Consider the following 13829-nt stretch of genomic DNA (forward strand, 5'->3'; position numbering starts at 1 on the left):
TCCACTCAGGGAATGAAATCTTTTCGGTTCGCACACCCCGCGCCGAGCTGGTTTCTCGGATCCACTCACTGCAGCCATAAATCTTGCTTTCCAAACCCCAGGAGGTGGCTTCGCACCCAGCTCAGCCACACCAGGCCAGCCTGTCGCTGGACTCGCAGGTCGTGGGAAAGCCTAATGCGGGTTGGCTTCCCCTGAGCGTGTTCCGGGGATACCAGGGAGTAGCTGACCTGCCAGCCCCCCACCCCAGCCGCACCTTTACACCTTCCCCAGGTAAAGCAGGCGCTTCTCACCTGCAGCCCTCTCCGCCCCTTTGCCGGGGCACGACGGGAGCTGTAGTCCCGGCGCCTCTGCAGCGCGTCAAGCGGACGGGGGCAGCCGCGGCGGGAGGTTTGGGCCGCCGGAACTCCGTTTCCCGGCGTCCCGCGGGCGCGCCTGGGCATGCGCAGCGGCGGCGGCGAGCGGCTGCGGAGTGGAGGGGCGGCAGCGGCGCGGCCGGAGCGGCGGCGAGAGCGAGGCGGGCGGCGGCGGCGGTTGAGCCTTCAGGTGGGTCCCTCCGGGCGGCGGGGGCAGCGGGAGGCCCGGGCAGCCCGCGCTCCGCTCCCGGGCCTCGTGGCGAGGCCTAGTGGGAACGGGGTGCGCGGGCGGGCAGGAAGCGGGCAAGGAGGGAGAAGAGAAGCCCCCTCCTGCATTTTGCATCGCCCTGGAAGCCCCCCTCCGTCTTGCCCGCCCCCTTCGCAGCCTCCCCCATCTTCGCATTGACACCCCCCCGGTCCCCGTCAATCCACTCCCCCGGCTTCGTGCCCCCTCCCGCCCCCCCATGTCGACCTGGGGTCCCTCCTCTCCCCCCTCCCAATTTACAGCCCCCCCTCTGCCCTCACGGTTGACTGGTGGGCTCCCCCCTTTGCAGCCTCGAGTTGTCCTCCCTGCCCCACACATTTTGCTTTCTCATCGCGAGATGCTGCCGCCCCCCCTCCCCGTTTCCAACCCCTTTTTCCCCCTCTTCCTGGATTTTCCGTTGACACTTCCTCGTCCTCCCCCCTCCAGGCCCTTCTTGCTTCTCTCTCTCCGTCCCCCCTCCCCATATTTTACACTCCCCCCACTTGCAGCTTATTTTGGTGTGACACCCCCTCCCCCCCTCCCCTCCTCCCCCCCTCCCCGTTCCAGTCTCAAGTCAAGTTTCTCTTCCTCCCAAACTTTGCTGCTTCTGTCTGTTCCCACGTCGTTGGCTGAGGCTTCCTTCCTTCCCCTCCCCCAGGATATGAGTCCCTCCCTTCTCCTTAATTGCCCTTCATCCATCTTTGCCTGAAATCCTCCCCCCTTGCTTTTCTTCACATGTTATGTCCCCCCACCCCCACTACAGTTTTCAGCTGCAGGCTGCCAACCCCTCCCACCCTTTCTATTTTTGCATTGACATCCTACTTTCTCTTCCCACCAAGGTCAGGATATTATTGTCACCACCCTCAACTCCATTGAGTCCCCAATGCATTTTGCTTTGACACCCACCCTCACCACCTGTCCCTTCCCATATTTAGCGTGGATGCCTTCCCTTTTCCCCAAACTATTCTTGATTTCCCTCTTGCCTCGACAGACCTCTCCATTTCAGTTTCATGCTTGAACCTCATTCACAACCCAGAATATTTCCCCACCCAACCCCTGGCTCTTAGCTTAAATGCTTAAACCCAGAATCAAGTTAGACCTTCCACGCCCACATATTTCTGACAGATCACCACAAAGATTAGTTCTCCACTCCAATCCAAAGTCGTCTTATGTTGACAATTCTGTTTGCCACCCATATTTTTCATTCTCGTCAAACAGGTGTTTTTTGCCCACATTTTACAAGTTTTAAGGTGGGAAAAGGAAGTGCTAAAGTGACAGCCGGCAACCCCTAAGGTGACCTTCCAGGTGATGTGGACTTCAACCCCCATTAGCCCTGTTCAGCATGGGCAACAGTGGAGGATAATGGGGATTGTATTTCAGGAACTCCTGGGTTGAAGTTGGAAGGCCTGCAGATGTGAAATGGCAGTAATGAATGTATTACTTGTGGTGTTAATTCTTAATATCAAATGTACTTCTGGAGCTCATTCTGTTAGGGGGTTCCTGTTTTAAACTGATTTTGTGGGACTGAGAAAGCTCCCCTCTCTCATTTATGTTGGAGACTCCTATACAAGAATTGAACCCAAGTGACCCATCCAGTAGTCTGAATGCATTGTATTCATTTAACATCATTAGCTTGACTACTAGCTGTAGTAAAGTCTTTGATCATGGTAAAGACTTGTTCTTATTCCTAAACCTGGATTAACAAGTCTCAGGTTTGGTTAATCAGTCCTATACAATCAATCATATGACTTTGAGCCTGGCTTGCGCAATTTGCTGAGACAATCCTTTGGATTCCTAGAACATGTTGAACCGCAAAAGACTCAGCCCCATTTTAGCCTAGTTCTGGCAGATTGTGCAAGGGTATGGTGGCTCAGCTCTAAGATCCTTAAATTCCAAGGGTAGATACTTCATTATCTCGGTAAAATGATTAGCAGTTGTTACTCTGGGGAAAAGTAAACAAGAAGAAGACAAAAAGTACTATTCAATTGATGTTACGTCAGTTCCTCTCTGGATAAGTTCATTTTGAGTTTTGTTGGTCGTACCAGAATGTAATTTGTGAATGGCAAGGTATGATCTGGCTCTGATACAGATGTTACCTTTCCAATTAACTTGTATGTTACATTTAGTTATATGGTATTTGTAGAATATTCAGAAGCTGTGCAACTTTTCTGCAGCAAAAGTAATGAAGAATCTTGCCATGTTTTAAAGACTGATTTATTACTGCATAAACTACTCACTTCATCAAATTCATGCCAAAGTTTATACATTAATAATTTTGTTAGCCTGTAAGATGTCAGAGGATTCTTTAATAGGCTTTTAACAGTCTAACTTTGTACAAGATTGGGGGGGGGAGAAAAATGGCTTTCCCAACTTGCTTTTGTTCCCAAATCTTAGCATTTTGTGAAAGATAGGGAAGGGGGGAAAGAAAGGCAAGTTAAAAAAGGGGTGCAATGTAAGTTAATGCAGTTACAGACTTGTAAATCTGATATCAAGTGGAAGTAAAGGTCCTCATTATGTACCCCAAATAGTTTCATCAGAAGAGTCTAACAGAACCACACCATTAATCACAATCTTCCTGGCGGTTTAGCTATATAGACCTTGTTTTGTTTTGTTTTGTTTTTTTAAATTGCTGGGAAGAAGATTTATCTATCTATCTCTATCTATCTATCTATCTATCTATCTATCTATCTATCAAATTTTATCACCGCCCATTTCCCTCCCAAGGAGGGACTCTGGGCGGTTTACAATAAAATAGAATTAAAAAGCCCAAACAGTTATAAATACAATAAATACAGTAAAAGTAAGTTGCTGCTTTTCTGCTTAAGAGGAGTGTCTTTCTATTCCTGGGAAGCACTTCATATGATTGACTGATTGATAGATCCGGCGCCATGAAGTCCCTATTGACTCTGAGTGACCTCATTGATGGATTTTTCTCCATGACAATCTGTCCCTAACCTGTTCTTTCAGGTTTGTATCAATTAAAAGCATTTTACTGTACTGGAAATCTACACAAGGGTGGAAAATTACAGAGTGGGCATGTAAGAAAGATTTGGGGAAAGTTCATCCGGTTGAATCGAACGCTGTTTTAAATAGAGGATATTCCTGTGCTTGCTGTAAGTGCATACAAGCACAATGACCGTTCACAAAAGCAGTCCTTGTTCTTCTCCCATATTGTCACGCTCATTTAAATACCTATAAACCATGAAATACTTTTCACAGAGCAGGCTGTACTTTTAAGGAATTAAGTCTTCAGTTAATTTTATATCTCTTTAAATTAAAGCTGACTTTAAAAAAAATGCTTTCTGGAATTCTCCACTGGCAATAAAATTGGAGGTCCTGTTTTCTAAAAAGCTCTACAGGAGGAAGAATTTTCCGGCTGCTTGCTGATGGTCAGACTCCGCAGCATTTCCCTCCCCCCCCCACTAAATATTTTGTCTACCTCCTCTTTGTTGACACTTCCTTCGTAGGAAAGGATTCAGACAGAGTGATAAGGGAGGAGCGAGAGGGAATAATCAGAGAAATTACTTTCTCCTTGGGGCAAAAACTGCTTCTTTTTTTTTGTAAGAGACAGGAGGTCAGATTTCTGAACTTCAGCTTGTCTGAGGAAGGATATTTTCCATTATTCTAAGCGCCACATTCAGCGCTGCATTATTCTTGCTACGCCTGTTCAGAGCATTAACTTGATTAGCTAATTCTCCTATGCACTCTAGCATGAGTTAGTTGTTCATGGGGCTCCCCAGGCAAATAGTAAACTTGCTTGATGGGCAAAATACAGAGAGGGGCCAAGAGAAAATATCTCAAAGCCTAGTAGCCTACATCAGCATTTCAAACACACTTCTTATCAAGTACCAATACGATCCCCCCTGCCAGCTTCCAGCCTCCCCAAACCAGCCTTTGATCCAACTAATGCAATTTAAAAAAAATACAACTCTGTAAAAATATTTCCTATTTGCAAAAAAAAAAAAAAGTTTTGGATGTTACAAGCTTGCCTGCTGCCACATTCATGCATTAGTCACTGGAGGCAAGCTGTCAGCCTGAAAGAAAAATGATTGACTTCTTTGTAGCTTGGAAGAGTTGCCAATTTCCTTATGGCAGTGTTTACTTGCCACTGATAACCAGCCCGAAAAATGGATAGGGTTCAGGTGTAAGAGAGGACTACAGGAATTCATAAGAAGACTCCAGAATTATTTTGAAATAATTTCCTTAACTCCCAGATTCCCAAAGGCTGTGTTAGCTGGAGCATGTGAGGTTGGGGAAAGGACGTTTCTGCTGCTACTTTTTATTTTTGCTTCTTTATAGAGTGAAACATCAATGCTAAACAAATACTGGGTAACAAAAACAAACACAGAAACAAATCCACTTATATAGGCATTGATGTCCATGTCTGTGTGTATACATGAGTAATTGAGGAAAATTTCGATGCTCAGACTCAGTATACCCAGAAAGATATTTGTGCAGATGAAAGGGGTCTCTTAGGGTGAAATGTTAATAGTTTTAAGTGAACCTTTAAGGTGCTATAGACTGTATGTTGATGGCACTGTATACATTTTAAATAATTAGCTCTCTCTATATACTTCCCCTGATATGATGGAAGTCATTTGGCTGATAATGACATATAAATGAGCACAGAGATCAGATTGTCCCCGTTGTTTGCTTGGTCACCTGGTGGTACCTGGGAGATGGGCATCTAGTGAGCCTGAATTGGCCCGTTTAACTTCTTTGCTCCAGTTTCTTTTTGCACTAAACCAGTGTTTCTCAACCTTGGAAACTTAGACTGCTGTGAGGGGACTTAATTTGGTCATTTTAATGGATGCGCTGGAAATAGGCACATCTGGGTCTTTGATGCTTATGCTCATGGTGTGGTTTTTTTCTTCTGAATCCAGAAATACTAAATATAGGGAAATGGGCATTCTGTATTTATATCTATCTATATAACTATGCATCTTATTTTTATATCTAAACCCTCTCCCCATAATTGTTTCCTTCCGATGAACTCACAAGCTGATCTCCTTAAAAAGTCTGGATTTAAAAAAACAAGAAACAAACTGCCAAAAGATTTCCTATCACTCTCTCTCGAAAACAAGAGTGCGGTCCGTCTTTTCCACCATAATTCAAGCGTCCCGTTCAAATGTCTAACATTTTTGCAGAAACATGGTAAGAGAGGAACTTGCTTTGATACCCATCTCTTGGCTACAGTCGTTATTCTTAGCAGGAGAATCTTCCACAGCAAACTGGCTCATCCAGAGCAGGAAGATGGATAGTGAAAGTGAGACTGAGACACAGTCATCTATTTCTTTGCGCTTTTTTTCTTTTCAGTTAGGGTTCCCATTTCACTGAATTCAAGTCTCATTCTTACTCATCCAGACGCTGCTTCCAGAGCCGTGGTCAAATCTTGGCTCACACATTCATTCTTCACTCTTAAGTGAGATTTGGATTCACTCCTCTGGGTTTTGACTGGTTAAAAGGGCAAGGAAGATTTAAAAAAAAAAATTCACAGGCAGATTGAAGAAGTTAAGCTGCAGGAGTGGAGCCGGAAAAACTTCCGATTGGGGAGGTTTCACTGAAGGTGGCTTTCTTTACAAGGCAGGGTCAAATGGAGGTTCTTGAATCTTATTTATTTATTTATTTATATTTATTTATCAGATTTGTCACCGCCCATCTCCTCCGACCAGAGGGACTTTTTGAGTGAAAACGTTGGGCGACCCAGATCAGAACGAAAGGTGCAAAATAACTCCGTGGAACATTTGATGGCTCTTTTGTGTTGTGCACAGCGTAAACTTGACAAATGATTTTCCTCAGCAGAAGGAAAGTTTTCAGTCTGTCCGTTCACTGAAGTGAGGCACTCATCCAGAGTTAGAAATGAGATGGGAGTTGGCAAGAAACGGGGCCTTTCCAGTGGCTGCCCCATTATTGTGGAATTCCTTCTGTGAAACGTCGGAAGTCTTCTGTTGGTCGAAAAGTTTTTTTTTTGGCATTCTCGCAGAATTTTTCTCTGCAAATTGTTTTTAAAAATTGCTCCATCTTACAGCCCTTCTCTCCATATTTTTAAAGATTTGTTCTTGTTGTGAATATTTAGTTTATAGACCAGCTATGCTTTCTCATTGGAAGTCCCTTTGAATGATACACAATTATTTGAAGGGAGGGATATAAATGTCTCTGTACGCATAAAAATATTCCTCACTCTGCCCTTCTCCCCTCTCTTGCATATATATATAAATATAAATATAAATATAAATATAAATATAAATATAAATATAAATGTCTCTGTACGCATAAAAATATTCCTCACTCTGCCCTTCTCCCCTCTCTTGCATATATGTGTGTGTATATATATGTATATGTATAAGTATATGTATATGTATATGTGTATATATATATATATATATATATATATATATGGTTGGGTGAATGAACAAGGCGGCATTGATTTTTTTCTTTCTCTGTATCATCCCACAACATAAATTGCTGAATCGTTCCCTTTCGATTAAAGTGTTCCTTTGTGAGACAACAGGACCTTAAAAAAATCCCCACACCATTGGCACACTTCTGCTATTTCAGGACAGAGCTTTTACGAAAGCTTGTGCAAAGCTTTAGTTCCATAAATCTGGTCGGTGGCTAGTCTTAAGTAAAACAGAGCTTGCCTTCAGCAAGTTGGTTCTGCCAGGGCTTGAAGCAGGAAGCACTCAAACTTAGAAAATTGCTGTGCCACAGAGAACTCTGAATGTGGATGATAGGTTGGTTAACTGCCTCATATAAGTCCTTTTCTTGTTAATACAATAAAGGGTTTCATGGTCAAAAGAAAACATAATGAAGCAATAACATTACACATCCATTAAAGCAATAAATAACAGTGGTTTAGAACTTCAACAGCTGGTAGGTCTGTATAACTGTAATGTCCTGTTGATTAAACAAACTGTCAGGACCCACAATCAAAGAGTTGTTAGATCTGTTGGTTGTGTCCTCGGCCATTGAAGCAACAAATCTCAAGCTCCGGATGGTGGTGGTGGGGAAAGTTGTTGGGAGTGAGGAAATCCAAGGTTGTACCAGCCAGCCAGGAGTGGAATGCTGGACCGTTAAGGGGAAAGGGGGGGAGCGCGGAGGAGGTTTTGACGTGCCTCTCTGTCTTTTATCAGGCAGCTGTGTGAGAACGTTTCTAGTCGTGGCTTTTTGCTTAACATCTGTACACATCATCAATACATCTGACATCTGCATTTCATCTGGATGCATGAGTCAGAATTGTATTGAGTCAACTGTGTCAGAACTTCACGCAAACCAGCTTCTTCACCATCTGTTAAAAAAGGGACCTAATTGGGAAGGACTTCCATAGTTGTACCCCTGCCACGGAGAAGGCCTTGTGAGTTTTCTCTCAGGTGGCCCGGAAGCTAATCTCTTTCCGTTTTCCCTCAGCAGCAAGTTCTGCTGAATTCTTCTGCTGCTGCCTCCTCCTTTGAAGATGGTCAAGTTGGACATCCACACCTTGGCCCATCACCTCAAACAGGAACGGCTCTATGTGAACTCCGAAAAGCAGCTGATCCAGAGACTGAATGCCGAGGTGCTAAAGACGGCCGAGAAGCTCTACCATACAGCCTGGATTTCCAAGCAGCAGAGGATCAACTTGGACCGATTAATCATAACAAGGTAGCGCAGGATACATCCCCAAAGCCCCTGTCTTTCTTCCTTTGGAAGTATGGAGTATTCTCAAAAACGCTACGAAATGTACTACGGAGTGTCTTTATTTATTATATTTCTAATCTGCCAGGCAACCAGATTTCTCTGGACAGGCTGCGAAATGATTGAAATCATTAAACGTAGGACAGCAGAACGATGCTTATACATTCATACCCGTTGTTCTGTTCCTTTCAGGGTCATTCACTGGAGTATAACAGTGAAGTCCAGCCCAATCAGACTTGCAGGATTCTGTTATAGCCAATCTTAAAGTAATTATAGCCTTCATGTGGAGTTAATTTCTTGGTCTGGTCTACCCAGTGACAATTGAGCTGTTCTGGAGGGCCTCTAGCAGCTGTTAGGGTTTGATTGATTTAAATATGTCTATGGTTTAAAATGTGATATATTTTAGTTCCTACCATTGACGTTTTATTTAAATACTTCCATTGCTTATAATTACTGCAAACTGTTGAGAATCTCGCGTTTGCAGCGGGTATCAATGTGATAAATAAGTTTTATTTATTTATGATTTATAGTACTTCTACCTTGCCACAAATGACTCTCAACAGCTTGCGGGTTATAAACAAAAGTTAAAACATCCGTGGCGAGGTTAAAACCAAACCAAACAATCATAATGGTAATTATAACCCTATCAACCCCCCCCAAAGAATAAAGGACAAAAAAACAAAGCATTAAAAATGATAAAAAAGATAAATTAAATCTTTAACGGTACTGCAAATGTAAATTCACTACGGAAAGCCGTAGATAGCCTTAAATATGCTTTAAAGATCCACTGAATGTTCAGTCACAAAAGAAGGGTGTTGGGAATGGTCTTTTATAGCCTTCTGGCAAACCGCTAAGAAAACATGGCTTTGCATGTGTGGACTTGGGGCCACCTCTGTGGGTTGGTGGCCTGCCTCCTTTGTGGACTTTGTAATAAAATGTCTCCTCCTCCTCTTACTGCAGCGCGGATGCCTCCCCAGCTGAATGTTGCCAACACGCCAAGGTCTTGGAGGACACCCAGTTTGTGGATGGTTACAAACAGCTGGGGTTCCAAGAGACCGCCTATGGGGAGTTCCTCAACCGGTTGCGCGAGAACCCTCGCCTTATTGCTTCCTGCCTGGTGGCCGGGGAGAAGCTCAACCAGGAGAACACCCAGCATGTCATCCACACGGTCTTCACCTCCATCTATGGCAACTGCATCATGCCTGAAGACGAGAACTTCCTCCTCCAGGTCTTGCGCTACCTGATTGAGTTTGAACTCAAGGAGAGCGAGAACCCTCGGCGGCTGTTGAGGAGGGGAACGTGCGCGTTCAGCATCCTCTTCAAGCTCTTTTCCGAGGGGCTCTTTTCTGCTAAGCTCTTCCTCACGGCCACCTTGCATGAGCCCATCATGCAGCTGCTGGTGGAAGATGAAGATCACCTGGAGACTGACCCCAGCAAGCTGACTGAGCGCTTCTCGCCTGCCCAGCAAGAGAAGCTCTTCGGGGAAAAGGGGTCTGAAAGGTTTCGGCAGAAGGTTCAGGAGATGGTGGAATCCAATGAGGCCAAACTGGTGGCCCTGGTCAACAAATTCATTGGCTACCTCAAGCAGAACACTTACTGCTTCCCCCACAGCTTGCGGTGGATCATGTCCCAGATGTACAAAACGCTCTCGTGTGTGGACAGGCTGGAGGTGGGGGAGGTGAGGGCCATGTGCACAGACTTGCTGTTGGCTTGTTTCATTTGTCCTGCGGTGGTCAATCCAGAACAATATGGGATTATTTCTGATGCTCCAATCAATGAAGTGGCAAGGTTTAACCTGATGCAGGTACAGTATCCTTCCCTTCCCTTCCCTTCCCTTCCCTTCCCTTCCCTTCCCTTCCCTTCCCTTCCCTTCCCTTCCCTTCCCTTCCCTTCCCTTCCATTGTTTTAGCATTCACGGGGAACTCTCTGCTCCTAGATTGGAAAATAGGTATTTACTCAACCATGTGCAATGAGATAGAATTGCTTTTTAATGACCAGACGTAGGTCTTTTCGTAACTGAAAGAGTTGGTTTCAATCTTTTCAAACATTGGCTTCACATATTGCCTTAAACTTTAGTTTGTTTTAACTGTGGTTGGATTGAGCAAGCTGTGGAGGCCTGATTCACACATAATACTGTGTCTTAAACCGTGGTTTCTATAGAATCATAAATTGGAAAGGTCTGTTTAGGTCATGCACTCCACCCTTTTCTCCGTCCAGGAATCCAAATGTTTACTCTCTGTGTGAACCAATCCAAGTGAAGGCAGCTGTCTCTCCTCTGGGTCATTAGTTCCAGCATCAAACTGTACCCTCAGTGGCTAGATTTCACACAGTGTGCCAAGCTGAAATGAAGGAAATCCATGGTGGTTTAGCCTGTTGCATGAACTCAGCCAGTGGTTGCTTGTGCGAAAGACCCGGCTTAGGAAAATGTTCTCTGAGTTCTATCTGTGGAACAGGTTTAGGGCTGCACATGACATTTGCTACCATTATTTTATAAATGAAGATGCAAGTTAATTGCAAATTAATGCTAAGTCTGAAAAGCTACTGTATGTTTGTATCCAGACAGCAGTTTCTCTTTCAGCTGCTAATGGGACGCTGAGCCAGACTCCGAACCAAGACAAAAAATATCAACAATGTATATTTCAAAAAGTCAGGGTTAATCATCAGCCTTATACAGACCAGCACCAAAAGGCAATATCTAGCTGCCGTTATTAATTGTTCAGAAACCCAGATGCCCAAGATGTTTTTTTCCAGCCCGTATATCTATATGCTGCAGATAACACACTATGGCAGTTTGGAGAGTGCTCACAGGAACTTGGAAAATACCCAAGTAAACTTTTTTTTTTTAATCAGTGGTGCTGCACTTGTGATGGTTTCCCCTCTAGTCTGAGATAGATGCTCTTCATTTCAGTGGCCTGAGAAATAGCTCTTCTGTTGGGAAAGGTTGACTTTTGAATTGAATGCTGTTTTATAGCACCTCTTCCCAACGTGCTCACAGCCTAATTTTTCTGGCTTGTATTTCAGAGGCCGTATAACACCACTCCTTTGCAAAGGAGAGCAGTTGGTGGGACTGAGGAAGCGGGTCTACTAGTTAGAAGGGGGCGCATTTAAATCTGATCTAGCCCAAAGGCCAGTGTGTTCCTTGCCTTGTATAGAAGGAACCTGTTGGACTTCTTGATCAATTCCCCCATCTGGGCACGCTCCGGGTGAGAAGACTTCAGTTCCCGGAATTCTCAGGAGCAGCCGATTGGAGAATTCTGGGAGTCCTCTGTCCGGAGGTTGTCCTTCAGTTCCCACAATTCTCAGCAGTGGCAGAGCCAGCTGAAGAATTCTGAAACTTGAAATCTAGATATTGGGAAAACTCTTGGAAGTTGGGAAGGCTGGTATACCCTCTTCAGGAAAATAACCCATTCATTATGGGCTTATGTCTATGGTTCTTAGTAATTTTCAGTTTAATATTTCACTATAAACATCACCTTTTTATGCACTGAGTGCTCATCGGGACTTGTACTAATAGGGATTTAAGAAGAATCTAATAAGCATTTTCTCTTGCCTCTTCTTGCCCCCTGCAGGAGAAGATGACACACTCCATTGGAAAACACGATAGCAAGAAGCAAAATGGATTTGGTGTTTTTGTAAATAGAGTGTAGGTCTAAGAGGCCAATGGCTAGATCAGTGTTTCTCAACCTCAGCAGCTTTAAAGAAGCATGGACTCCAGCTCCCAGAATTCCCCAGCCAGCATGCTGGCTGAGGAATTCTGGGAGCTGAAGTCCACATATCTTAAAGTTGCTGAGGTTGAGAAACACTGGGCTGGATGATCTTGACATCCCTGCTTCATCTCAAATCTAGTCAATCCCCCTGATTCATGCATTGGGCAAAACCATGGTTTGTTTAACCATATTCTTCTGAGTTAAGCCACTGTTGGCTCGGTTCACACAATGTAAGGAAATGCCAAAGCTGTAAACTAGAAAGTATAAGAAGGCAGTGGCAAATAATTTCTCTAACACTGCCAAGAAAACTATACAGATTTCAAGGAGCTCACCAGGTGTCGAACTCAGCTGGAAGGAAGTTTTGTCTACTTTATCTTGAGTAGATAAGAGTGCCTGAAGTTTAATAACAATGTAGGAACTGTTTGCACGCAATCAGTGTGGGAAACCAATAGAAGAGAACTTCTGCAGCTCAGGGTTGAACTGTGGAGTCCTTGGTGCTCTCTGAGCTGGGTCGTTGGCTTGCAGACGTTTCGTTGCCCAACTAGGCAACAAACTGAACACACTGAAGATGTTGCAAAGTCAGGCATCGAAACGTCTGCAGGCCAACCCAGCTCAGAGAGCACCAAGGACTCCACAGTGTGGTAAACCTTGGGTGAATGAAGGATAAGAAGGCCTTTCTCATCTCATTTCAACCGTAGGGATTGGGAGTGGGTCTTGTCTTTCTTGGAGATGATACAAATGCTGTTTTCAGCAGGGTTTCTGTTATAGGTGGGGAGACTTCTGCAGCAGCTGGCTATGATTGGTTCTGAAGAAGGAGACCCCCGCACAAAGGCCAGCCTGGGCAAATTCGACAAGGTAAAAGTCAAGGCCATCCTTTAAACTTCTATCTCTAAGCAGTTGATATTGACGGTGATGTTTTCCCCTCCTGAGTAGCCACAAAGGGGAGGCAGGGGTGTGATCTAGCAGTTTGGTGGCCGTTCCTTTCCGGCAGAATCCATAAGTAGCAGGCACCGCATGGAGAGTCACTAAAGCAAGAATGCTCGCTCGTATTTCAGGAGCAGATTTAAGTGTTTGGGGAAACCGAAAGAAGTTTCAAAAAATGGCAATCCAGCAGCAGCGACAGCATTCATGCAGTACCCTAAATCATGGTTTGCCTGTGGAATAAACCATAATTTGCTAGGTTTGCATAACATGCTAAACGGAGAACCTTTGATCACCAAGGGTTTGTTTACACCACAAAACCCAACGAAGCCACAGTCTGGCTTAGTGTGTTGTCTTGAACCGGCTGCATGGGTAAAGCAGCAGCATGGAGAGATGCTGTTAAAATTTCTGAGCAACGTGGCCTGTGTAACCCCCTTTTCCCTTGCAGGGCTGTGTGGCTTCATTCCTGGATGTTGTAATCGGCGGGAGGGCTGTGGAAACTCCTCCTATGTCTTCAGTTAATCTTCTGGAAGGGCTGAGTAGAACGGTGGTTTATATGACCTACAGCCAACTGACTACGCTGGTGAGTGCCCAGAGTCCAAGGTGGCCATGTTCTGGTTGTTACCTGGCTTCTGCCTGTTTTTTTTTTATTATTATTATTTTTTTACAATGCCCTTCCTTTTCAGGTTGGCTTTATGCGGAACGTCATGTCCGGCGATCAGCTGAAGGAAGATCGGGCGGCTCTCGAAAACCTGCTCTTAAATTTACCCCAGAACAAGCCGGGGAAAAGTGGGAGTCTGGAACTGACGCCTTATAACACCCCACAGCTCTCGCCTGCCACCACGCCAGCCAGCAAAAAAAATCGACTGGCCATAGGTGAGGATGAGAATAGCTGGTGGGGCGGGCAAAATCTTTATGCCCCTGATTTCCCAG

General features: G+C 44.8%; 1 protein-coding gene across 4 annotated transcripts in view; it reads left to right on the forward strand.

The window, feature by feature from the left end:
• The first annotated feature begins 519 nt into the window (after positions 1–519).
• The window catches only part of GAPVD1 (GTPase activating protein and VPS9 domains 1), a 33002-nt gene continuing 19692 nt past the window's right edge, over positions 520–13829 (forward strand). For 3 of the 4 annotated variants that reach the window (XM_063316369.1, XM_063316370.1, XM_063316371.1), the window contains exons 1-6: positions 520–543; positions 8008–8235; positions 9229–10072; positions 12744–12830; positions 13345–13479; positions 13583–13772. In XM_063316369.1, coding sequence (XP_063172439.1) covers positions 8051–8235; positions 9229–10072; positions 12744–12830; positions 13345–13479; positions 13583–13772 — 1441 coding nt within the window. In that variant the 5' untranslated portion in view covers positions 520–543; positions 8008–8050. The remainder of the gene's footprint in view (positions 544–8007; positions 8236–9228; positions 10073–12743; positions 12831–13344; positions 13480–13582; positions 13773–13829) is intronic. The other variant, XM_063316372.1, reaches the window with a different exon arrangement.

Source organism: Candoia aspera, chromosome 16 (genome assembly GCF_035149785.1).
Source record: "Candoia aspera isolate rCanAsp1 chromosome 16, rCanAsp1.hap2, whole genome shotgun sequence".
Lineage (NCBI taxonomy): Eukaryota > Metazoa > Chordata > Lepidosauria > Squamata > Boidae > Candoia > Candoia aspera.